At 43.4% G+C, this 25869-nt stretch overlaps 2 protein-coding genes across 3 annotated transcripts; one reads left to right on the top strand and one right to left on the bottom strand.

Moving 5' to 3' along the window:
* Positions 1-383: 383 nt before the first annotated feature.
* On the top strand, positions 384-12788 carry tsg101a (tumor susceptibility 101a). Of its 2 annotated transcripts, XM_006642435.3 has the most exons (10): positions 384-804; positions 1625-1712; positions 2107-2172; positions 3812-3975; positions 5287-5413; positions 5729-5792; positions 6408-6502; positions 8799-9001; positions 10121-10360; positions 11038-12788. In XM_006642435.3, exons 1-10 carry the CDS (start codon positions 760-762, stop codon positions 11125-11127), a joined length of 1182 nt encoding a protein of 393 aa, XP_006642498.1. In that variant the 5' UTR covers positions 384-759; the 3' UTR covers positions 11128-12788. The 2 variants fall into 2 exon arrangements, with proteins under 2 accessions (XP_006642498.1, XP_015193734.1); XM_015338248.2 differs by lacking the exons at positions 384-804; positions 1625-1712 and adding an exon at positions 2412-2490.
* A 918-nt stretch (positions 12789-13706) lies between these two features.
* On the bottom strand, positions 13707-25267 carry ldha (lactate dehydrogenase A4). The gene is made up of 8 exons (XM_006642436.3): positions 25162-25267; positions 19979-20116; positions 18359-18476; positions 17709-17882; positions 16752-16925; positions 15993-16110; positions 15088-15211; positions 13707-14866 (listed from the first exon to the last, which is right to left on the bottom strand). The coding sequence occupies exons 2-8, from the start codon at positions 20105-20107 to the stop codon at positions 14702-14704; spliced, it is 1002 nt and encodes a 333-aa protein (XP_006642499.1). The 5' UTR covers positions 20108-20116; positions 25162-25267; the 3' UTR covers positions 13707-14701.
* Between the last annotated feature and the right edge of the window lie 602 nt (positions 25268-25869).

Genomic DNA, 25869 nt, shown 5'->3' with positions numbered 1-25869 from the left:
AGACTCATGAAAGCAGTTCGAGAGGAACAAGCTTTTTAATCAAAGCATGAATTTATTTAGCAGAAACATTTTGTTTGGCTCCATTACTTTTTGTAATATAATTCAGCAGGACAAGGTGACAGATTGTAAACATTACAATGTAATACATCACATAAAACTTAAAGCTAAATTTACAGACTGACGTTTGAAAATATTTTGTGCGGTATTTGTTACATGAACGTGTTTCACTTGTATTCCTCGACTAAAACGTCATAAATCTAAATAAACCGCATCTATAATACGCGATATACACGACACTGGTACTGCAAAGCTAAATTCAACAAACCAGAATACGTCACACATCCACGTGACGAGGGAAACAGGAAGTGCCCGGCCTTTGGTGGTCACGCGACCGGAAGGAGTAATACCGAGAGGAGGAGGAGGAGGAGTTTGTTTTCTGGTGGTTGGCTTCCTGTTGTGATGGTACAGCGGTAGTATTGTAACATACAGCGACTTTGGTTGGTGAATCAAAGAGGAGCTTTTAAATATAAATATTAATTTTGTAAAAGGCTTGGTAGCCAAAGAGACACAAGTAAAATTTGGGCGACACGCTTTAGATTTCCAGCGATAAAAGCTCTAGTGAGCTCCGCACGGATTGAGCGGGCCGCGGCTCCGGTCCTCGGTGGGTGTTTTTAAGGAACAGGGAAATCCAGAAAACAGGTTGGAATAGGAGTTGTGTCCATTACCCAAATCAAGAAGTGCCATTTCCCGGGTCTCGCCATGGCCGTGGTCAACGAGAGCGCTCTCAAAAAGATGCTTTCTAAAGTAAGTTCTGCAGAACAAGATGAAACTGTGCTTTCCTTGTTCGTCTTTCTTTTTATTTTTGGGTATCGCTGGTTTCAAATATTATAGGTATCGGCTTGTCTTTATAGTTATTTAGTCCGTAATCACTGTCTTTCCGAAAGCCGTCAGGAAATATGATCTAAAACACAACTCCGTTCTTGCTCCTGTGTTTAAGCGAAGCTTAAAAGTAACGTTTTTGTTTCAAAATCGTAAGTCATAAAAGGGGTAGTGTCAGACGAGAGGAAAAAGAAAACTCTTGATGAAGATAACAGAGAAAGACTGGCGACTTGTGACTTTCAAACCACAACCGCCCATCATGGAACTTTCGTTCACTTATCGCAAGCGGGTCAATTGTCAGGCTACTGCTTTTCGTTTGTTTCCGTGGATTTCTCATTTGCTTTAATGGATTCACATTACATTTGCCATTGAAGTGCGTTTGCTCTGTATTCAACTGGAACTCTCCAGTGGCTTAAAAGGCGAGGGCACCTCCTGTTGAGTCTCACCCTGGCCGGTTTGAACGCATCCGCTCACAGGAACTGGGAGTGACCCCATACTGACACAGGTGGTCTAAATGCATTTAGGATTGGGCAGCCTTGAGCCTGCAGGTGTCCTGAAGCTTGCCTCTTCTCCAGTTCCTTCAGTAAACATATTAATGAACAAATTGGCAATTCCAAAACGTCTGGGGGACTACAATACAAAATAATTGAAAATCACAAAATCATGAACCATTATCAAAAATTACACAGATGTTTTTGGCATACAACAGGCATTTCTGAACTTGCCAAACTTTCTCTTTTTTTAGCAATACAAGTACAGGGACCTGACAGTGCGTGAAATTACTAATGTCATCTCCCATTATAAGGACTTGAAGCCTGTCATGGATGCTTATGGTAAGCAGAGCCCTTGTGAGTTTTGAATTGTTTCTTTACCTGTTGAGCGTTGCTACACTATATGCTATAGATACCTTGTGTTGATTTGATGTCAGGATACTTTGAACGAGAGCATATCATATTGATGTTAGTTCCACCGAAGTAATGTGCTGGGTCAGGAGATTAGATTTTTAAAATAAATTTTCTAATAATTTTCATTAGCACCAGTTAACAGCCGATTCATATTTAAAGATGTGAAAATTGTTAGTGTATTTGTGATATAGCTTGTGGTATGTCATTCAGTGGCCTGCAGTTTTTTTTAATTTAAGCTTATCTTGTTTTTAAAACCCACACCTTAACCCTTTTTCTGTGGAAGGTATTTAGTTAAATGTTGATCTTGTGTGCTTGATTTCAGTGTTTAATGATGGCTCTACAAGAGACCTGATGAGTCTTACGGGAACTATTCCAGTTAGCTACAGAGGTAAGAGTGGGCCAGTGTTTGGTGCTGGCTGTGTCCCAGCAGTGCCATGCCCATTCCTGAGCTGTGCCAAGGATGAATGGGCTAGAGTTCGCTACAGGAATGGTTCTTAAAGACCTCTGGATGAGGTCTTTGAGTTTCTGTAGAAACCTGGCAAGAAATCGCCAAGATCAAATGACACCCCCAAACCTAGCAGTGTGTGAAATCAATGCGTTTCTACTGAGCACTTTTTATCTCAAAAGATGCCAGAGCACCAGAATGGATCTCCTATCCTGGAGACCTGCAGCGCTCAGTACAGGCTAGGACTGCACACCAGATCAGGTAGAGAAAGGCAGAGTTACAAGGGGTGTACATAAAAACACAACCACAGGAATTGATCCCAGGGCCCAGGTGCTGTGAGGCACCAATGCTAATCACTTCACGACTGTGCTGCCTGACATTGTACCTTTCAGCTTGTAATATCTTGGATCTAACAGTAGCTTTTTCTGTAATAAATTTAATCTGTTATCTGTCATCACTGTGAGTAATGGAATCTACAAGAGAGAAAAGGCTGAGAGGATCCTTTACTTTTACTGTTTTTTACTGTTCAGTATTGATATTTGTGGCAATGCTTTGTAAATCAGAGCTCCTGTAACTCCTCCTATATAGAACACAAGTATGGATACAAACGAGCAGGCGTTCTGTCCATCCTGCTAATTTGCTAAAGTTTGGGAGTTAATTGATCAAAGAGTCTCGTTCAGCTGTTACTTAGAAGAAACCAAGGTGTTGGCTTCTGCACCATGGCTGTTTCCCTGTTCCCACAACCCTTTATGAACATTGATATAGGCTGAGCCATGGGGAGACATGAGGGGTGAACGTGTTCACATTGACAGAGGCTCTGACAGTGAGACAAGGAGGAGCCGTTGAATGGCCATCCTGTGTGAGTGTGAGTTGTACTAGTGAGCAAAGGTCTTCTGCAGTTGGCCAGTTTAATGCTCGTCATGAAGCTGGAGACGTCAGAATATGTTGGCTGGCCTGTGTTGTGGTAAGATCAGACATTCACGGTCCTGAAATGCATAGAGCACACTCTCTCTCTTGGTCTTTGTAATACAATATTCTGCTCTAAACAAAACTCCATTGTCCACATACTGAACTTAAACTTTTTTAATACGTCAGTGATCGAGGGGAACATTGGGAGTGATGGAAAAACTGCCAGAAAAGATCAAGCTTCTTCCTGCAGTTTCATACTTGTGAATGAGCCGGCCATTAGACAGTCTGGGCAGAAGAATGTGGGAAACCACGGGTGTTGTCCGGTGAAATCACACTCTCCTGTGCGAATGCAGTGTCCAACAACCAATACAGTGGCATGTAATTGAAAGCTCCAACCTATCCTAATTCTCAGATAGGGCAGATGAAATCCAGAAGGTGATCCTCAGATTTGAAAGTTGAGGAAGAAGAAAAGTTTGGGATCTTGTCAAAATGAGATGAGGGAATAAAAATAATAAAATTCTGGTTTCTTTATAACCAACAAAAATTGGGAGAGGGGTTGTTCTGTATGGGTGAGGATTTGAGTACTTCTGTACAATCTTTTCCTCCAGAGTGTTCTTGGTGTCACAAAATGACAACTCGCTTATTTGAATTGACCTTTTCCCTTTGTTTTTAGGGAATGTGTACAACATCCCAGTATGCCTTTGGCTTCTGGACACCTATCCCTACAACCCTCCTATCTGTTTTGTGAAGCCCACCAGTGCCATGATGATCAAGACAGGCAAACACATTGATGCTAATGGCAAGATCTACCTTCCCTACCTGCACGAGTGGAAGCATGTGAGTCAATTGGTCATTTTTTTCTTTTGTACCTTTTTTTGCCCTTTGTACATTATAGGACAAAAATCGGTAGGTGTACTTTGGACTTAATACTTAATAAATAATACTATAATTCCATAACACTGCAAAACAGGTGTGCCATGTTCAATAAAATAATCTTAGGCCAATCACATGATAGGATCATTTGTAAACCAACATAATAAAAGCAAAAAAACAGTTGTGATTTAATAGCAGATTAAGCCTTGAAGCTGCGTTGATTATCGTCCTATTTAAAACCAGTGACACTCAGTCATTTCTGAATTAGGCATACTGAATTTAGAGCGTGGACAATATGGCTTCTGCCATGTGTTTATTTTAGTATTGCTGCTATCCTGAAAGTTAAACCAGATTCAGACATTATTTGCTGTTGCATACAGTATGGCCTACAATCCTCTCACTCCCTGTTGTCTTCAGTTCTTAGTTTTCACTGAAGAACGGTACTGGCACTCCCAAGCGGTGAAATGGCCTGTTCCATGCGATTAGTGTGTCAGGGTCCTTTTAAAACATGTCGTAAACTAAACCATTTATCTGATCAGACTACACGTGGTCATTTTAGATCAGCTTACATTGTTTCACTGTGTTTAATGTATTTAGTCTCTCCACTTTCTCATATTTCCATGATTCATTTTAGCTGTTACAGCAGCTATTCTGCCGCAAAAGGTGTGATAAAAACTGGTCACATTAGTCACATGATCTCTGGAGAAAATCTGAAGGTGACTGGGGCTGTTTGTCATCCTGCGTCAAGAGCAAACAGATCAGATTACAGCGGAGATGGGCACCGGAAGTCCAGACAGTTCTGCTAAAGCTACACTGTCAGTCCTGCCAGTGTGTGAAATAAAGCAAAGTCTTCTAACTGGATTGAAGGGATCCTTTGAGCCATTAATTTTAAATTAATTTCTTTGAACTATCAAGCAAACAACTTTTCACAATCTTGCCGAAAAGCTGGCAGTGACATTTTAACTTGGTAGTAATTTTCTGCACTAACTGTTGCCATTCGGTTTCTTTGCTCCTCAGTGCTGTTGTATGGATGTGAAAGTTTTAAAAGTACATGAGTAATCATAACGCACATGTTTGATAATGATATAATTTTCAGCACTAACTAAAAAGGGGTTGTTTTTTTAGTTAGCTCTTTCTTGTGGTCCTTCATTCATCTGTAGGTATCTAGTTTCACAGGTGGATTCTTCCATGTTTGGTTTCTTCTTTGTGAGAGAGTAGTATGCTGGCCAAACCAGGCTTTAACCCAGTGTCATGCTGTTGTCATTGCTCCACCAGCCTCAGTCGGACCTGTTCGGTCTGATCCAGGTGATGATCGTGGTCTTTGGAGAAGAGCCACCTGTTTTCTCGCGTCCCACCACACAACCCCCGTACCAGCCATACCAGGCCACTGGACCTCCGAACTGTAAGTACACAGAACTCTTACCCCAGCTAAGAGCACTTCTCATCTTTGGGATCTGAATTTAGCTTCCTTGTCAAGATTTGGGCTTTCCAGCGTGTAAAATGACAAATGCATTAGTGCAAAGCCAGTGCAATGAACTCCTTCTATTTCTTTTTAAGTTGAGATTTAGCTCAGGCTTCTCAAAGGATCTGTCATGGAGATTTTCAGAATATCAATGCAGTTTTCGTTCCTGACACTAGGTGTCTCTTTCTGGCTTTCTTTAACACTGTAGGAGATCAGAACCATTACAGACTGTCTGTAACCTGTTCTCTCTCTTAGCTTCCTACGTGCCAGGAATGCCAACAGTGTCTTCTTATGGACCAAGTCATACTCCAAACACAGGGTAAGGCTGTCCGGCCATTAGAAATATGTAATTGTAATGCCTAATGCAGTCATCTGCCAAAATATGATACGACATGAGCGGTACTTTTCTGGTTTTGTGGTTTAAATTTTGCAGAATTAATGTGTCCCACCTAAGTCTTTAAGGAAAATTAATTGAAAAAGAACCTCCAGCATTCACAGTAGTTGGCAGCCATTGTAACTGAACAAAATGGACTAACAGCTGAAACCAATTTGTAAATATAAGCCCCGCCATCTGAAGTCATGATGATGAAGGTAGTTGGAGTGACATTGTTTCCTTACAGGCTAACATGGACATTAAGGGTGAAACTGGGGGGACACTGTGATCCCCTTGTTACAGGATGTTGTCCTAGATATAAATAGATGAGTTCCCCATTATAAAAATGGCAGATGACAAGATTGGAGAAGCCTCTGACCCCAGATCTGTCGTGATTTTAACACCCCTTCTTTGCCCAGACCGGGAGTGATTTCAGGCAACTCCCCCTTCCCGCCTCGCACACACTCAGCCAGGCCTCTGTTCCACTGCCTAGCTCTGAGGGCCCCATTCAGCTTTGTGATCTTTTTTTTTGTGACTTGTCATTTCTCCTGTCCCCTCCAGTGGGTACCCGGGCTACCCCTACCCCGGGGGAACCTCGTACCCCCCAGCAGGCAGCACCCCACATTACGGTGCCCAGCCCCCAGTCACCACTGTGGGTAAGTTGACACATGTAGTGTAAGGACCACAGCTGCAGTGGATTTTGGATTTTGAACTCCTCATTAGGTGTACCATAAGCATCTCATAAGGTGTTTGTAGATAGGTGCCCTGAAGTCATTTGCTTAATGGATGTATTTTATATCAAAGAGAGCCTTTAATTTCAGTTCAAAGCAATTTAACCTTACCGTGCAGTTTAAAAGCAATTCGAACAGTTAATCTGGGAATGTATTTGTTATGGTTCTAGTATTTATTATCCAGACATAATTTATTTATAGCATCATATTGGCATTACAACAACATAAAAGATCTCATTTATATGTATTGGTTTATCACTGAAACCTCAGTAATTCTGTTAGCTGTGCAAGTGTTTGTGTTCAGACAGTTTATTTCTTACATTTGGAATATATTTCTAAGACAACACACAAGCCTGTTCAATAGCAGTTTCAGAGTTCCCTGTAGAAGCAAAAGCAGGAAATGTTTAATTGAATGGTTGATGTATTTGTGATCTTACTTTAATCTTTGCTTAAGCCTTTGTTTTTCCTTGCTAAAACTGACGGGTACAGAATTGATCAAAGTTAAGATGACCTCACCGCTCTGCACAACCCCTCATCTTGTTATAATGTCATATGAGATTTCATGTGGAAACTTTATCTTTGCCTCTGAAGTACAGTAGACAGGAATTTTGACCTTGAGGCATGAGGGTAGTTCAGACCACAGTCATGAAGAATAAAGGTTGTGAGTTACTGTACCATACTCTTCCATTCTGGACATGTTCCAAGATGGATGTTGTTCAGCCTGCAGTGATGCCTCAGTCTCATGCGTAATGTCTTGGCACAGTGTGTCTTCTGGGATCCTGGGATAAGTCCTTTGTGCGTCTTCTGGCCTTAGCAGCTCAAGATTATCCTAATTTATGTAGCATTTAAACCAGCCGAGAGCACAACTACCCCGGAAGGGACACTAGTCTGTCATGGGTTCCTGCTCCAACAGGGTAAAGTGGGGTAGGTTGGAGCAATCGGGAGCAAACTGCCTACCCATGGGAGCAGCAGCAGCAATGTCTGCACATGGAGCTTGATCCCATAACTCTGGGTCGAAGAGCCCAGTGGCTGAGCCGGCACTCCCTTCTGCCTCCAACGCTTTCATGAATAGCGCTTGGTAGGTACACAAGCCATTTTAATCCTGCCACATGTGTGAAATTCAAGGTGTTTCAAATGTATCTGTACTGGACTGAAAGAGTTAAATCCAGGAGTCTGCTCAGCGTTCGGCCTCCCTCTGACCCCTGCCCTTCTGTTCAAGACTGTCATTCCTATTGTGCCTGCCCTGGGTTATGGGCTGTGGGCGGTGCGCCGTTTCTAAGGTCATGACTGTAACTGGAGCCCCTTTACTAAAGGTCAGCTGGAGCTGGGAGTTCAGACTCGGAGACCCGGACACAGGTTCCCACCTCCTGTGGGCTATATTTAGGTCAGAGGGAGAGCATGGAAGGATAAGGTTCCTTAAAGAGCTTGAAGCGTGCAGCCCAGATTAAACCTGACATTCACACTGGCCTCTTGGAGCCTGCTGACTCAGGCCTGCATAGACAGGACAGCCTGGGCCTCATGGACGGGCCAGCACTGTGTGTTTTTCAGAAAAGATCAACGTCTGCCTGGACAAAAGTGCTAAGAATTCTTGGTAGTATTTAGCAAGTCTTAAGATGAGATTTGAGTAAGAAAGAAAACTTCCAAGAAAGGCTTTCCTGTTTTTTCTTAGCCATTTTAACACAGTAAAATGAGACCAAACATTTAGTCAAAATTACTGGTGTTTGAGATTGTACAAGCTGTGCTGCAGTTTCATGCCCAGCATCTCATTATAATTATAGGACAGTTGAGCGTATCAGTTTTCAGGCTTATACAACCACTGATGCTTTCTGCTTCAATACAGCATAGTAAGAAGGTCCAGTGGAGAATGTGAAATTTCCCATATTTTGTATTGCTGTCTTTTCTTGTAATCTTAGTGTTGTATTAAAGTCAAATCGTTACAGTTATAGATAAAGAGCAAGGCTGCGCACAACAATATATTTTGTACATGAAGAAAATGCCTCCAGAGAGCTGTTAACAGACAGAGTGCAGACAGGTAGTCATGTTTTTACCTACTGACTATACGTAACATGCTTTATGTCAAAAGATTTTGTTTGAAGAGTAGCTAAGCCTGATTTTACCTTCCTAGAAGAGCGTGGTTATAGAGCTGCACGCTGCTCTGCTGTCAGTGTGGAGGCGTGGCTCAGGGGAGGGCTGTTTCACGAGCTGTGCTTTTTTGTTCCAGGGCCCAGCCGGGATGGCACCATCGGCGAGGACACCATCCGTGCCTCCCTGATCTCGGCAGTGAGCGACAAGCTGCGGTGGCGCATGAAGGAGGAGATGGACCGGGCCCAGGCCGAGCTGGACGTCCTCAAACGCACGGAGGAGGACCTGAGGAAGGGCCATCAGAAGCTGGAGGATATGGTGTCGCGGCTCGACCAGGAAGTGGTGGGTGGTGATCTTCTCATCAGGGTGTAGAGGATCCTTCCAGCTGTGTCACCTTTTACAAGCCTGCTTTACAGTGTTTACAGCCATTTAGCACTTTAATATAGCCATAACTGCAGCAGACTCAAGCTGGAAACTTGGTGTGGCCTAGTCACAGGCATATTGCTAAGGTAAGAGAATCTATAAGCATTCCTCAAGAAACATAAGAGAACATGAGCAAATCTGCCAAAAAGAATGGGCAAAAATTGCACCAAGCCACAGTGCAAATTTGGTAGTCATAGATAGATAGATACTTTATTGATCCCGTGAGGGAAATTGCAGTGCAGTGCAACAGCAGCTTAACACACACAACACAGCCACAGTGTAACAAATTATATAATAATAGTACAATACATACAATACAATACAAGAGTTATTCACAGTCCGGACACACAAGAGCAAACTAGAACAGAACAGTACACAGAAAATCGTATCACACATATGAATATAAATATAGATGTAACCATAGATATAAATATAAATATAAATGTATTGCACAGGTCCCTGGCATATATTGCACAAAAGTGGTTGTAAACGGGAAAAAGAAAAAGAAAGAGAACAGATGTAGCAGTAGATGTGTATATGCGTTTAGTCCAGAAACAGGTCACTGTCGATGTTGCCTCTGCCAAGACGCAAGGTGGATGCGTTGTACAGTCTTATGGCAGACGGCAAGAAAGACCAGCTCATGAATACTTTTGCAAGGCGCTCTTAACTCTTCATGTCATGAAGTCTGTATCGTCATTTGTTGTAAACTAGAGCCTCGGTGAAAAGGTTTCATTCTTTTAGTTGGTGCAGGACATGACTAAATATTAACATTTGTTACATTTTTCAAGTCTATATTGGGTTTCCTTGCATATTTGAAGTTTATGATGATCACATGATCACATCACACAGTGGTTCTAGAGTATGTACGGACCTATGCCATCGAGCCCTTCACTCTGCAGGACTGCCAGGCACTCCTTTCCGTGCTACTGCAGTGAAGCAGGTTTCTCAGGGCTCAGGCAGCTCTCTTAGGAAATGTTGCTGCTGGCAGTGAGGGCCGCGGTGATCGAAGAGCTGGTCTTGTGTTTGCGTCTGCACCAGGCGGAGGTTGACCGCAACATTGAACTCCTGAAGAAGAAGGATGAGGAGCTGAGTGCCGCACTGGAGAAGATGGAGAGCCAGTCGGAGACCAACGACATTGACGATGTCATCGTGCCCACAGCGCCCCTGTACAAGCAGATCCTGAACCTGTACGCAGAGGAGAATGCCATCGAGGACACCATTTTCTACCTGGGGGAGGCTCTGCGCCGAGACGTCATTGACCTGGAGGTCTTCCTCAAGGTAGGAGAGTTTAGACTTGTCTGTCCAGTTCGGTTTCACTGGTGGGTTTGATGGAAAAGGATGCGTTACAATAATGTTGCTGTCAACCGCTTTGAAGTTAGTTGAGCCTTTAACAGAACTAAGCGATAAAGAGCTCATCTAGAATGGCAACTAAAATAGAAAGTGGGTTTGTATGGGTTCATTATAGTCAGATGTTACACAGATTTTCTCCTGAGCCACAGTTCTGTTATTCAAGAAAATCATGGTGTGCAAAGGTGGGACAGGTGGTACTCAAGAAGTGCACTGGTGATATAAGTTTTGTTTTTATGAAAAAAACGCAACAATCGCCGTGTCACGTTTCAAGCAAGGACCTAACCTAGGGTGAAATCAAACCAGTCAGTTTTCAGGTAAGGTAGTCCCATATATAAAAATATTTTCAAAATGCCCTTCAAAGAAGGCATTTATACTTTTTCAGTGTCTATTTCCTAAAAGGTCACTAAGTTTCTGATTTCATATCAAACTGTAACTTACCATGCAATGTTTTACTGAGCATATTTTAGCTGCCATATAAAGTAACATGACCTAAAGTCCACCGATGTCCTGCCTTGGCCTTTCTTACTTCAAGACTTTATAACCAGGTCAGGGGTCCTGTGTGTGATGAAGACTCTGAAGGTCTTGACTTCATCTTGCCTTTCCAGCATGTGCGTCTGCTGTCCCGCAAGCAGTTCCAGCTCCGAGCCCTGATGCAGAAAGCCAGGAAGACTGCCGGCCTGAGTGACCTCTATTGACCTCCTTTCGACAGCATACACACTCTTTTTAGTAACTTCGCGTTTTACTTTTTCTCTCACCTAGACAACAGTTCTCTTCCCCGTCCTTTTAAAAAAAATTGAATCAAATGTATGCAGCACTGCCCTCACAAACCCTGTAAAGAGCAACAAAGCAGTCCTCTGTGCCCTTTGAGCTGGATAGGATCTTCTAACAGCATTATACCTTGCCAAGTGTTTTCAACACTAAAGAGCGTATTGATCTTGAGAAGCAGCAGCAGCCTAGGTAAGGCAAGAAATGAAAATTTGCCTTCTAATGTAAAATGTAGGAGGCTGTAAAAAATGTGGAAGCAGAAGGACATACTGTACTGTGTATATATTTAAACATTTGTGTATTACACATCCTTTATTGCAACCGTGCATACTATGCCTCAGTCTGATATTACCGGTCAAGGATCAAGAGGCCAAGATCTGCATTCTCTCACAAGCACTATGTCTTCGTCAGCCTGAAGACATGATAAGGTTGTGGTTTTATTGGGTTCCAGACCCTGTATTAGGAATGCTGAGCGTGTTGCAGAGAAAGAAACTGGACTTGAGCTGAGTTTGGTGTATGATCAGGAGTCTGATTCCCTTAATCTGATTTATAACCATGAGAATGCTTGATTCTCATATGGTATCTGTCCTGACCAGTGGATTTACAATGATTATGAAAAGCATTACAGGTTTGCAGTGGGCCTACAAGGTGTTTTTGGGTTTGAGATAACTCAATAATCCTCTTTAAATGCAGAGCCCCTTTTAGCCAGATCTTTTTTTGTAAGACCATCCAATACAGTTTGTCCATTTTAAGTTATTGTGAAGGATTGAAGGAAGTGTTATTAAGCTGTTTCCAAAGTAAGACAGTATATTATGCTTGAATGAGGTGGGATCCTTTATTTCCTTTGTTTAAAATGACACAGACGCAACCTCAGTGTCCAGGAAGATGTTCTGGTCCCGTCCCTAATCACCTCTTCTTTTCACCCACAGAGCTAGGGCTTATTAATTAAGCTTATTAATTACAGCCCTGCTGTTGTTTATACTGTATGTATGAAGATGTTTTAGTCACTTTTCATTCTATATTATAGGGTGTTACTTAACTTAAGAGTGTCATTTTAATGTTGGACTCCTTGGGACTTGAGAAAGCCAAACCTTACTTACAGATAAGACTTTCCTCTCTTAGCTGGATGAATTATTTATAGAAATTGAAAGCAGCAAAGTTTTGTTTCAATATAAAACAATACCTGTTTAAGATTTTTGTTTATTATTATTTTTATTCTTCTGTCTCTCTTCACTTTGTATAAAGCTAATTGTGTCCTTTTCTCTTCTATATATATAAAAGAGTGGAGGTGAATATTTTGTTTCATAGTTTTTTTCAGTCACTGTTATCCGAAACTGTTGCAGTGGCTTGAGGCCATCAGAGTAATTTCCCAGTCAATTAAGTCATAGTGTAAAAGGGAATTTAAGGCTGTTGGTATCGATTGTGATGAAGGTATCACCCTTTGCTTAGGTATAGTGTATATTAAGTGAAAATGAAAAGTATTTTTTTTTCTTTAAGACTTAGCTTTTACTTAATGCACTTTGAATGACATTATGACCTTGAGCATTGGTTATGGGAATTTTATTTAGGAATAAAAAAGGTTGCATTTTCAGTTGGCTTTGTTCTCATTTTGTTGAAGACTTGTTTTACACTTCTATTTATATAGCATGTTTCTGGTGAAAGCACTTTACAGGTAATGGGGACTCTCCTCCACCACACCAACTGTGCAGCCCCTACCTGGATGAGGGTTTTCCTCAGTATACGTAGTAGCACAGTATCGTAGCATATATGAATCTAGAACAGGCTCGTTAACTTCATTTTCAGTACATTTTGACTGAGTTCTTCAGATTATAAAAAAAGTACAGATCTGGGACTTCAATTAATTAGAAGGTGGATGCAGAACTGCAGATAGTTAAAATATATACTAACAAATACAATAAAATACTTTGTAGTCAGGGTTTGGGATTATCTGCCAAATTGTGTTGGTATAAAAATCTTACACTTCTGCTATGCACATTTTTAATTGTGGCAAATAAGTAGGTCTTCAGTGTCAAAACATATTTCTTCAAGGTGTTATCTGCTACACAGACGTCTCTAAGGGGTGGCCAGGGTGTCTGAGGTTGACAGCTTGCTACATTTGCAGATTTGAATCTGAACCAGGTGATTGGGGGAAAGAAACTGGAAAATATGTGCCACTGTATTTAAAACGGAGAAAATGAAACACCTCTTTACACAATAGGTTGTAAAAAATGTGACCAAGTTGACCAAGCCACAATGCAGGCTTCTTTCAAGAAGGGGCTGGATGAGATCCTTACATCAATTAGCTACTCCTTACCAAACTGGTTAAATGGGAAGAACAGGGGGCCCCCAGCTGTAACTATTCTTATGCCTCAGTGTCAAAGCTTTCATGTTTCTGGTATGGAGACTTAAAAGCAAAGACCAGTGCTGTGCATTATTTATTCTAAAACATCCCTTTTACCATAAGTATTAAAGAGCAAGGAGAGAGACAGGAAAGAAAGAGTTTAACCCATTGTTTGTCCTGGAAGTTTATTTGGTGGTTGGAGATAATACAAGTGAAACACCCAGCTGCCTTATCCTGTAATTCAGTCTTTTTTTTACACCTTTACAGAATGACCTGTTATAGACAACACTGTGATGCAAAATGGGGGGCATTCACTACCACAGAGTGAAATCCAGTAACCAAAGGCTGAAATGTGAAGAAATCAATACAAACCTCCCAGCACATATAATACTTAGATAAATACACAGACACTATCAAGCGCAAAAGCCAGATTCCCATTCCTAACAGAGGTTCTCCATCCTTATGTGGATGCACCACAGTAGCTCAATACCTTTAGTTCTCTGTTAAAGTTCTTTTTTTAATTAAAAAATAAATCTATCTTGGTCGTTCCAGAAGGGCAGTAATTTTACCCCCATTTTTTTCATGCCAGCAGTTGCACCCCGTATTTCATCTATTTCTTTTGTGGCACTTGTCTGCTGATGGACAAGAAAAAGCACCAGTTTCAGAGGGGCCTTGTGATAGTTACAGTCAGGTTATTCTTAACGAAACAACCCAATTTCAAGCCCAGTTACTTTAAAGGGCAGGTGCTGTGTTTTCAGTCAGTGAGTGTGGAGCAACGTGGCTAGTGGGGAGGCAAAACCCAGACAGCAGCTCCGGTCTGGGATTTGTCTCTGCGTGAAGGAGGAGGGCGGAAAGGAATGATTCTGTTGGTCAGGTAAAACAAAAACAGAGACCCAAAGCAAGAGCCATCCCCTACACCAGAAGCCAGTTTCCTTTTCTTCAGATGCGAATAATCTACCAGGAGTGCAAGGACGACAGAGAGACACACACAAGTTTTACACAGGCCTTGGCTTGTGAGCTGGGAGCACATTCCGCCCACCTCTGGCTTCGAGCTGCAAGGGCCAGCGGCCGGAGGGGCTGCTGCACAAAGGGAAGCGGTCAAGATTGTAGTAGGGTGGGGAGGGGGTGACCAGTGTTGGTGCTCTTCCGCCGGTCAGCAACCTTTACAGCTTCAGCTCCTTCTGGACACCCCAGAGGGTGTCAGCACTCTTCCTCAGCTGATCCTCCTCCTCCGTCTTCAGGGTCATCTTCACCACGTCTGAAAGCCCGCTGTTGCCCAGCACGCAGGGGACGCTCAGGAACACTTCGTCCTTAATTCCATGCATTCCCTGAGGAAAAACCAGGCAGAATGGAATTTAATCGAAAATGATCTTTTTGTAAATGCATGCTGATTATTCTCTTGTATCAGATTTCCCTGCATCTGATCCTCTGGTTCAGTTTTTGTTAAATGTTTGGCAGATCATTGCTGCTGAACCTTATGTGAAGAGTACAGGGGCCTCAGAACCACTCGTACTGTAATTCTTCAGCAAGGGTCCTGGCCTGGACTTACCTTGACCAAAGTGGACACAGGGTGGACCTTGCGCAGGTTCTTCATGATGGTCTCCACCAGGTCGGCCACAGACATGCCGATGGCCCAGGAGGTGTATCCCTTCAGCTTGATCACTTCATAGGCGCTGCGGGAGAAAGGGGCATTAGAGTCACCCAGCGGACCTGGCTGATAGTAACAGCAGCCATCCACACAGCTGCTCAGCATTTCTCCAGCCCCTGCTGAGGATCCGATGATCCGAGGAGAGCTGCCCAATAGCACAGTAATTCAATACTGTTCCTCTTACACAGAGCTTCAAAGAAATAGTAAGTGATCTCCATTTATATACACCTTTCTGTGTTTTTATAACCAATCACAGTGATTGCATCAGCTCCACAGTACAGTTAAACCCTCTTTAATGAGCCGCGGGTGAACTGGCACCACATCACTGCTAAAGCAGCATTCCTCACCGGCTTAAGCCGTTGCCAAGGAAACACTTTTCATCTGTGCTGCCCAGATAGACTCAGGCATTGCCACCAGTCAGTAAGTTCTGCCTTTCTTCCTTGTGAAAAAGGAAAAACTTTAAATGGCTAGATGTGTGTTGGGTAGCTGGTCTTGGGGAGTCACAAACCAGCAGGGTTAATATGACACCCTTGAATCACCAACTTGTAAACACTTGGAACTAAAGCAGCTAAGCGGTCATTTGGCTCATCCATCTAAAATGAGCCAATGAAATTGATCATTAATTTAAAATTGACCAATAATACCTGCTAGATGGTCCCTTTTCTACTGTTACTGTCCCTGTACTCCTCAAAGTTTATAATAATTAAGACTGTTGCAATATTATTTGTTTGTTTTTTTTAAATGTGAGAATTCCCTCCAATCCCAGTGCAACTATAGGAGGAAAACACCACACGCTGTGTCCTCACCTGTCCACCACCTGCTTGTGTACTTCCTTCCAGTTCTCCTGGTCCTTATCGGTTCCCAAGGTGGGGTTCAGGGTCTGCAGGGACACCCCAGCCACGTTCACCCCACTCCATACTGGCACTGCAGGGAGAAACGCCACATTAATGCCTGCTGTTTCAACACCATAGGCTGAAAAGGCATACATGAGAAAGTAACCGGGTATGTCCGCCTCCAGCTCGTAAAAGGATTTTCCAGAGCAACAGTTCCCAGCCCTGGTCCTTGAGGAACACTGTCTTCTGGTTTCATTCCAGCTGAGCTTTACATTTCCTGGGCTAATTGACCAGTTAAGTCTAAGCAAGCAAGCAGATCTGTTTCTTTGGTCAGTCCTGGCCGTCAGAAGTACCCAACTTCAAGGGTACAGTTTCCACACAGATCTTTACACAGCCTCTCCTCATCATACCATTATTTCAGAGTTAACAGCTCTTACTAGCTGATCAATTAATGATCAGACACAGGTTGGAGTGACACCACCAGACACACCCACAGTGTGTGCTTTCTCCTTCTGTAGAGGAAGAAGTGGTTGCATTTCAGGCAACACACCTGAATGTGTAATGTTGGTACAGGGTGGATATTACAAATCCGTTTCGACCTTTTTGAGAGCTGAAAGAACATTTACGACTATACCCCACACAGAACTTTGATCATTTGGGATGAAGAACACTGCCTGGAGACACTGGTCCTAAAATGAAACCCAGAGGGCGTGGGCACAGACGGCGCCTCACCACTGGAGTCGCCGTGCTCCCCGATCACCCAGCCGTGGCAGCTGGAGGGGTGCAGGTTCAGCCGCTCGCCCATCAGGTAGCGGAAGCGGGCGGAGTCCAGGTTGCAGCCGCTGCCGATCACGCGGTGGCGGGGGAAGCCGCTCAGCTTCCAGGCCACATAGGTCAGGATGTCCACTGCGGGGAGACAGCAGAGGGCGTTAGCTACAGGGCCGCCATTCCAGCAGCGCTCCAGCTCCCCGTCTGGAAGCAAGCAGGGGCGGAGCAGCTCAATGGATGTTCCAGTCGATTACACACAGTAAAGGGGAATTAGTTAAACCTCTGAAGCTAGGAAAAGACACGAACATGAAAGAAATAACTCATCCTCAGGAAGTGGATTTATTACATCTTCACAGGTAAACAGGAGAGCTGCGGGATTGTGCCTGCTGTCCTGAGCGTTCTATTAAAAGCATAAAATCTGATTTTGCTGGTTTCTCATACCAGAAACTCTGTAAGATACTTTTGCCTCCTGAGCCCACTACACAGTAGCAACCTCTTCAAAAATGATTTAATAGAGAAGAAAATGTGACTAAATGCACCACATCAAACAGTGTTTGATGAATAGTGCTGTCTGCTTTGAGAAAATATGAAAGCTAACAGCCTGCTCACTGGGATTAGAGGGGACTGAGAGCACATGATTGATCTTGCTCAGGACGGTGGCATTGAGAATATGACGTTAGCAGAGATCAAAGATCAGCTACCCAACAATTAGCTTTAATAGTAGCACATGAGAACACACACAGGTGGATGACAAGGGGATAGGGATTCCCAACAACGTGTCCTGGCATTCTCAAGCTTAGGTGAAACTCCCCCAGTGTGGTCAACCAAGAGCTGGCTATAGCTGTGCAGTCCTCCCCCAGCTCCCCTCTGACCCGACCTCACCAGGCCACAAGTCCTCCCCCTGCCCCTGCAGTTACTCACCAGGGTTCGAGACAACAAGGATAATGCAGTTGGGGCTGTACTTGACAATGTTGGGGATGATGAACTTGAAGATATTGACGTTGCGCTGCACCAGGTTGAGGCGGCTCTCTCCCTCCTGCTGCCTGGCACCTGCAGTCACCACCACAACTTTGGAGTTGGCCGTCACGCTGTAATCTGTGTGGGGGCAGGGGTCAGAGGTGAAAGGTGAGTATCAGACGCTGACCAACAGGGACCAAATCAACCACTTACTGCACAGCCACTTCCTTCTGAATGGCCAGAAGGCAAGGGCATTTATCAGGATTCTTTTTAGCCATTTATGTGAAAAATAAGGATTGAATGTAGGTTAACTTAAAAATACAGGATAATATTGCAAGCTACATTGAATGGTAAAAGCTGAAGTTCAGGCCTGTCCAACCCTGGTCCTAGAAGGCAGGTATGTCTGTGGGATTTCCAAATCTCTTTATAGCTGCTAAACTGGCCCAATTAAGCAAACAATGAGCTGATTTCCATCACTAAAAGCAGAGTTGAAATGAAAATGTGCATGAACACCGGCTCTCCAGGACCAGTACTGGGTACCCCTCCTGTAGGAACCAGCCAGAGAGTAACACCTGCTGAATCCCCACTGTCACCCCCTCCCCCACTCCACTCACCTTTATCAGCGACAATCTTGGGGGTGCGGAGGAAGAGCCCCCCATGCTGCAGGTCCATCATCTCCCCCTTCAGCTTGTCCTCAATCACGTCCACCAGTGCCAACTCGTCGGCCAGCTCCTGCAGGGCCCAGCGCAGGGAAGGAGTGAAAGTGAGGTCTAACAGAGCCTACTGGCTGCACTTAACAACTAAAAACATATAAATGAGATTAAGCCATTTGGCCCCTTTAGCTCATTTGCTAGTTTGCAAATAATTGATGCGGGTATCTCATCCAGCTCTTTATTGAAGAAAAATGGTATCAGCTTTAACAACAAGGCTGGGCAGCTTGTTCCACACTCCCAAAACCCTTTAGATAAAGAAGTTGCTCCTGCTCTCAGTGCTGTACTAACAAGGAGCACTTGGAGCTGGGCATGTGTGGCTTAGAAGGGTTTTGTACACTGGTGCTCACTTGGATCAAACAAGAACTATTGATATCAGTCATGGGCAACGCTGCTTGATGTACAGAGTTCTAGACAGGCATTTGCAAATGTATAACTCGTTTGGAAAATGCAGACCATGATGAACCTAGAGGACAATATTTTGATAAACGGAAAGAAATGTCAAGGGAGACACTGGTTTAATGACTTGCCACTGACTCCGTTTCACGCCTGAAAGTTCAAAGTGATAGTCAATGTTTGTTCAGCAGTCCTCCTCAGGAAAAGCTGATCCTACTGCTTTGCTTCCCTGTTCATGGCTGTCTGCCCTCATTGAGACTCCAAGGTGTGAACAAAGGCAATTCTGCCCTCAGGCTGGGGTCCAGCTTGCAAGCGGTAATCGCCAAGTGCCAGTCTGTAACTACCGCTCCCTGACAGTCATAACCGAGCTGTTCTTTTCAGAACAAATCAACACTCCTTAATGAAGTCAGTTTCCACCTCAGCAGCTCAGCTCAGTCTCCAGGAGACGCCTGCCACGTCTGGTACATTTTGCAGGTCATAAGTTTCCCCCAGCTGCCTCAGTGCCCTGGACACACAAGGAGCGTCCACAATGAGGGTAACCGACTCACTTAACCCTGCACCCCAGGGACGAGCACATCCGATTTACACATGAATTCCTGTTTACATAAAGTGCAACATTCAAGAAAGGAACACTCTATAATCCACATGATGGGAACTGAATGGGTGCTGAAAGGGATGCTGTACAGCAAGAACAAGTCACATTCATATCTGACTCAAAAAGGATGACTAATGAAAGTAGTTATTCAGAAAGATGTAACAATAATGAATTATCTAAATAGGCACTGGAGATCTGGCACTTAGCACACCTGTGGCTCTTTAGTTCAAGTTTCATGAGACTTGGTTCAGTGGGCTCATACAATACAAATATACAACACAAAACTGATGGAGAGCATCCACCCAACATCTTTACAAGCCAACCTGAACACACCCAGTAATAAAACAAACAGTGAGATAATTAACAATGGGGTCTGATGGAAAAAAAGAATTAACTTTGCTAAAACTAAAGTGCAGAGGTTAGGCACCTCACAGCCTCCGAGTAGGTGGCAGACCTGGTCTTGATGACCTGAACCTCGAGTTCTCCCAGTGCCAGCCTGGGCAGACCGGACAACCCCTCCCCACAGGACTCACCTTCATGAGGACGCTGATGGCACAGGCCATGCCCACCATGCCCACGCCCACCACCGTCACCTTGTTCTGGGGGCCAGTCGGCTCCTCCTTCATCACGTGCTCGATCAGCTTGTCCTTCACGGTCGCCATTTTAATGATCTTGAGAGAGAGAAAAGGCAAGGCGGTGAAACGGGCTGCTGTGGCCGCAGTGACCAGAGACACCAGCGGCCCTTCTGTAAGGGTCACTCCCCAGCTGGAAGAGTCTGGCCTGTTGCTATCAATGCACCAAGGAAGACCAACACCGAAACTGCAGCTCTTTGACATTGACCCCTATTTCTTTCCGTGCTCTACTACGGTCTATCGACCGGCGACAAAAGGTCTCTTTAAGAGAAATGATTGGCCAATAAGTCAAGAGAATGCAAGTTGGTGCACAAATTGACGGTTCTTTTATAAATGCATCATGTCATATTTCTGGAAAAAGAAAAATGCAAAAATATGATAGTAGCAAGACCTTCAGTGTGCATCTGCAAAGACACTTCTGAATAGTGAAGCCAGACAATAAAACAATCATCGCTTTTGGCTGTACAGGAATTTCTATTTTTCTGGGTTTAAACTGGTTGTGCTTTCAATTAATTTAAACCTCTTTCAACTCCACATACAGTAAACAAGAAACTATTTTTAAATCATAGCACCTTCTTTCAGAAACATGGACTGCACTGACATTTGATTAAAAAATAATTAGAGGGTTTTTTTAATTTATAATGGGTGTTCCACCTGTATTTGGAGACCTAATGAGTTCGGCTAGAAAAGGGTCTTTGGCCGATATACAGAGCACTAGGTATTGTGATGGGTTCTGGGGCTACATAGCAAGGACACCTTGAAAAACTGCATCTTCTGAAACTCTGATTCGGGGGGAAACAAATCAAGGGATGTTTGGTTCAGGACAGGAATTTTAACAAAACCTTTATAGTAAATGGTTTATTACAGGACCTCTAAAATCAGAATAGTGGATTTGTATCATGAATGAGATTTATATAATGGAAAGCATAACATTTTCTCTGAAACTACAGAAAGGCTTAGCAAATGCTGGTTAGCAGGCAAACATTTTGTGTTCCCAATAAAATCCGATTCCACATTCTGAAAGAAGCCAAAGTAATATTTCTGTGTACACTGGTTTTTTGTTGTTTCTTTAGAATGACCAAGCCTATATAGAGTTGAATAATATACTGGATTTCTGGATTTGACCCACACACCGCTCCAGGGCGATCAACAGAACCACACTGCGAGGCAAGCCGTGACGACAGCAGCACGCAGACCGTGCCGAGGCCTGGTCAGGACACAGGAGGCAGGACTCCACTTTCTCGGGTAGACTTTTAACTCACTCGCTCTAGGAAGGAAATGGGGACCAACAAGATAGGACTGGAGAGCGGGCTGAAATTAACCTAAAGTCTTACGTAGTTAAGATTTCAAAACCATGATGGTAAGTGTTGATGATTGATGTGAGCGCCCATTCTGCCATGTCCAGTGTAAACCACTGAAGAGATGAGCTGGGGAAAGTATGTTGCTCATTGTAATCTGCCCAAAGCACAATACAGAAAATCTCTTAACCTTGGGGAGGTTTGACTAACATGACCTAGACAAATAATCCATAAAGGTTACACAGAGAGTTCCACCTTTAGAGAAAATAGGTGCTTCTCATTGATTTTGACAGCAGTTGAGTTTATAATGAGGTAAGAAAAATTAAACTTGTTTAGCCAAGAAGCCACGAAAACTTTTATGAACACGCCAAACTGTTCTCCAAGCCTGTTGCTTTTAAACCTTGATAATATTGACTAAAGTTGTCCTAGTTGACCATTTATACTATCACACAGGAAAAAGGCAGCTCAGCACAGAGACAACAAAACATGTCTCAATCAAATATGACCCAAGCAGGGCAACACTGTATCAATTTGATATCGCCATGTAGCTAATATTTCTTGAAAAGGAGTGGACTAGGAATGTAGATACAAGGTCACTGTCCTCACTACATTGAACAGTATAAATCAATCTCCCCTCAGAGCTGTGCCTTCACAGGCTTGAGCCCCTATCAGACTCCATGGCAACAGTGGTAACCACTCAGCACAAGTCTGACAGATGTTTGCCAAACCACTTCAGTGTTATTCTCAACAGATTTCACTGTTTATTCAACAGGTGATAGCAGACTATAGCCAATTTCTGCCCCCAGACAAGGCTAAACAAATATTTACAAGTGTTGCAGTTTCTCCAATCTACTTTAACCCCAGCGTCTTCTTCCGACAGGACATACACACCCGTTAAATACGAGAACACACTCATCCTGCATGGCAGCTGCATTTTTAAATGTAACCAGTAACTTGAAAGTAAAAACAAACCAAACCACTTTTGTTTACACTTTTGATACAGCACTGAAAATGAACATGCCAACTTTCTGAAGCGATTCCGCTTTAAAGCATAGTGTCAAGGGAACTCATCAACTCTTCACCATCTTTTAGGGGTTTTCTGCCTGGGCTGTTTAAGTAGAGTAGTTTGTCAGGCTATTTTAATAGAAAGGATCACACCAGAGCTTTTGGACTGAATTTTTTGCAATCATTTGCAAGAATGGCTAATAGTATACTCTTGCATATCTTCTTCTTGTCTGCTCTCTGAGACTACCCCTAAAAGCTTCATTCTGATTTCTGCTGGAACATAATCAGCTTATTCTGTGAATCCATTCATGTAGCTCCAACCGCCCTCTTCAACGCCTGCCAAGATTCTTGAGCAAAAATAAAAACTTTTTTCAGGCCCAGACAGATTTAATCATAACAGGATCCCAAGTTGCTCTTGTACAGAAAGGGCTAATTCACATTTCTCGCATTGTATCAAGCGTTCCGCAAGGACCGCTCTTGAAGTGGCGTTTACGGTCAGTCTATACACACAGAAGTGTGAGGAATTATTAGTCTGCCAGTTCATCCTATCAACTGGCTCAATTAGACTCCGGTTTCTTGTTGCCTAGTCTCCCTGGTGTCAATACAGCTACAAAAAGGGTTCGTCTTTTCTTCACCAGTGCCCTAAAAGCACGTATGGCGAACTGGTTGAATTTATTCGAAGTGAAAAGAGGTCATGCTTGGAATTTTCTTGTCCTCGCATTAGCACCAGGGGAAAAACTACAACAAATATTTTCTCGGCAAAGATTCCCCCGTGCGTTTTGTTGAGAGTTATACTAGCGAAGGATCGTTACAGCAGAAACACTTCGAACTTGAAAAATACATGACGGAAAACCCTGTAAACCCGTTCGACTGCAAGAATCAATCTTTAAACCCGCACGAAAGTCTTATTCTGCTTGATGTAAGTTTTACGGGAAATAAGGTAACCTTCTGTTCAAAATACTATGAACCCGTTTGATGGTTATTCAATTTATTTTATTCTATCAGCTTGGGGCATAGCCCGTCTACAGCTGTTTGAAATCCCCCCCTTCGTGCAATATGACCATGCTTCAGAGTCATTCCTCCCTTGTTTCTCTGCGCAAGTACGGAATACAATCTTTCTGAAGTGGGTCGGGAGTAGGGATGAAGTACGGTAAATGCTGAAAGCGTCACGCTTACAAGAATAATCAGCTTCCATAGGAACTGATGAAAAGCAACACGTGGTAACACGTTCGCCACGCTGGAAGTCATCCAAAATCAAGAGCCCACCCCGTAATGCGAAATGTTTGCTCTTCACCTTCAAAAAGGCTTGGATGATTCCCGATCCGTTTTTACGTGCCCGTTTATAGCTTCCGAAAAAAAAGCTCCCGTCAAATTCGTGAACAATGCCTAAATCGTGAACAGCGTCCATGCAATTAACCAAATAAGCTCATATTTTACTTCCTTATCTCATTATTTCTAGGAAGTCGTGATGAAAGAACCCACTGTCCAGGGATAAGCAAGGAGCCAGCCTACATTTCCCAGTGTACTCCTGGGTTATTACAGCTTTACCATTGATGCGAGGGACATTTCAGGAAAGTAATCAGCGATGTCCATTTTGAAAGTGTCACAAGATCTCACATTTTTTAGAAGCAGGAGAGGAAATGGTCTTCGCTTGTTTTAGACGGGCCTTTGATAAAGTAGGTAGATGCAAGTGTAATAAACCTAGGTGTGTCCTAGTTGTGAAAACTAAAACCGATGCATTAATGAACTTCTCTACATTCGGAAACTCCCAGTAGAATAGCGATTGTTCTAATAAACGATTAAGAAGTCGATTACATCTGGTTAATCGACCAGGAGCATCTGCGACCAGAAAATTGGGCCAGTCAATCAAAGGTGACCTTTCCTGTCGCGAAACGTCAATGGGCAGGGCGTCACTGTACCGGCTTAATCTGGCAGCAAATCCGCCCCACAGAATCCGTTATTTTACTGTAAAATAGATGCATCCAGCAATCTCAAGGCTATGAAGCGAAAACTGGTATTTTCTAGTGACAATGTGATTATAACAAGTATATATTGATCACTTCTGTATATATGATCGTGATTATGTAGTCTATACAACTGCATAATTTATAAACCGAAGGCAAATGTTATAATACCAGAATACTTTCAAATATTTTTCAAAATCAACTTTAGGGTAGTTATGGCAGAAAGTCTTATCGTGGTTAATGTGATCAGCTCAGTCGAGGAGGTATTTTATCATGACTGTACATAAACCGCGTTTGTCTTCGAAACATCATGCTGGCAAAGAACACTAGTCTTTAAAACCAAATGCTACATTACTGAATACGCATATTACAATGCAGCATCCACTTCAAACTCTGATAAATACAGGGTGTTAATATCGTGCTACATAGTAATTTCTAATATTGCACTAACAATGTTCAGTCCAAAAGCGACCAAATATTAAAAACCTCATCCTGTTAGCACACGTAGATGTTAAGGTGTCCTTTTATGTCCTAAGCAGAAATCAAATGTAAAAAGAAAGCAGCAGTGCGTGATCTGAAAGCAGCCAGCCATCGCGGTTATTCTGTGGTAGGTCGCTCATATTTCCTCTTTGCAGCATCACGTAGCCCAGCACATCACAGGCAGGCGGCCGTGTTCGCCTTTTTTTGGTACTCGGAAAACAAATGCGAGAACAGAAAGCGCTCTGCGCAAGACGTGCGCGGCACCAGTTCCCCGGGGTTCCGATCCGGCCGTCCAGAAGATGCTGACTGAGACTTCTCGGCTGCAACCCAAGCTTACCTTTTATTAACACAAGCGCAGCGCAGTGAACAGAGATGTCTTCGGCTCTTCCTCCGCAGTGACAGCGGGAGGCGGAGCCGCCGGTATTTATAGCCCCGGCGGCCACTGACGCCGCCTGCTTTAAATATGAATTGTCCTGGGCGTGTATTTCGTACCGTGTTCATAGTCACGTCCGGAGAGCAGAGCAGGGAAGTGACACACGCAGGAACCTGAAGGGTGGGTCTTCCCCCGGCCTGCACTCTTCAGCTTGAGCTCTGTCGTGCAGCATCCCAGCCAGTTCAGACCAGACTCATGCGTCAAGGCTTCAGCTGCATCCGCCGATGGAGTTTCCCAAAGCAACGCATTAACAGGTGGCTGGACAGAACTGACTGTTTAAAATGTAAAGGAACAAGCAAAAGCTTATTCCATGCTGAAAAGAGAAGAAAAGAAACAAAACGTTTCGGCTGTGGAAACGTCTTGACACACGAAGAAGCCTCACAGCCGAAACGTTTCTTGTCTTCTCTTTTCAGCAGCAATAAGCCTTTACTTGTTCCTTTGCAGCCTGCGCATGCTGACACAGCTCCCCACCTGAACTGTTTAAAATGTAGATGTAATTTAATTTTGTTCAAGTTTCTCCTTACTTGAAAAAAAAAAACATTTGTCCCATACACCTACTAGAAAAAAAAGTATGCCTTTAGTAGAAACCACAATGCTGGCATAAGCCCAGGT

The sequence above is a fragment of the Lepisosteus oculatus genome, chromosome 21 (assembly GCF_040954835.1).
Source record: "Lepisosteus oculatus isolate fLepOcu1 chromosome 21, fLepOcu1.hap2, whole genome shotgun sequence".
NCBI classification, from domain to species: domain Eukaryota; kingdom Metazoa; phylum Chordata; class Actinopteri; order Semionotiformes; family Lepisosteidae; genus Lepisosteus; species Lepisosteus oculatus.
The sequence above is the reverse complement of the archived record's forward strand: the minus strand, read 5'-3'. Positions and strand labels throughout refer to the sequence as shown.

Coding starts and splice junctions, on each gene's coding strand:
- tsg101a (XM_006642435.3), top strand. CDS start 760: ATGGCCGTGGTCAACGAGAGCGCTCTCAAAAAGATGCTTTCTAAA. Junction 805..1,624: donor TCAAAAAGATGCTTTCTAAA/GTAAGTTCTGCA, acceptor CTCTTTTTTTAG/CAATACAAGTACAGGGACCT. Junction 9,002..10,120: donor CGCGGCTCGACCAGGAAGTG/GTGGGTGGTGAT, acceptor CGTCTGCACCAG/GCGGAGGTTGACCGCAACAT.
- ldha (XM_006642436.3), bottom strand. CDS start 20,107: ATGGCGACCGTGAAGGACAAGCTGATCGAGCACGTGATGAAGGAGGAG. Junction 18,477..19,978: donor CCATCAGCGTCCTCATGAAG/GTGAGTCCTGTG, acceptor TGGGCCCTGCAG/GAGCTGGCCGACGAGTTGGC. Junction 16,111..16,751: donor GGAGCACGGCGACTCCAGTG/GTGAGGCGCCGT, acceptor TTCTCCCTGCAG/TGCCAGTATGGAGTGGGGTG.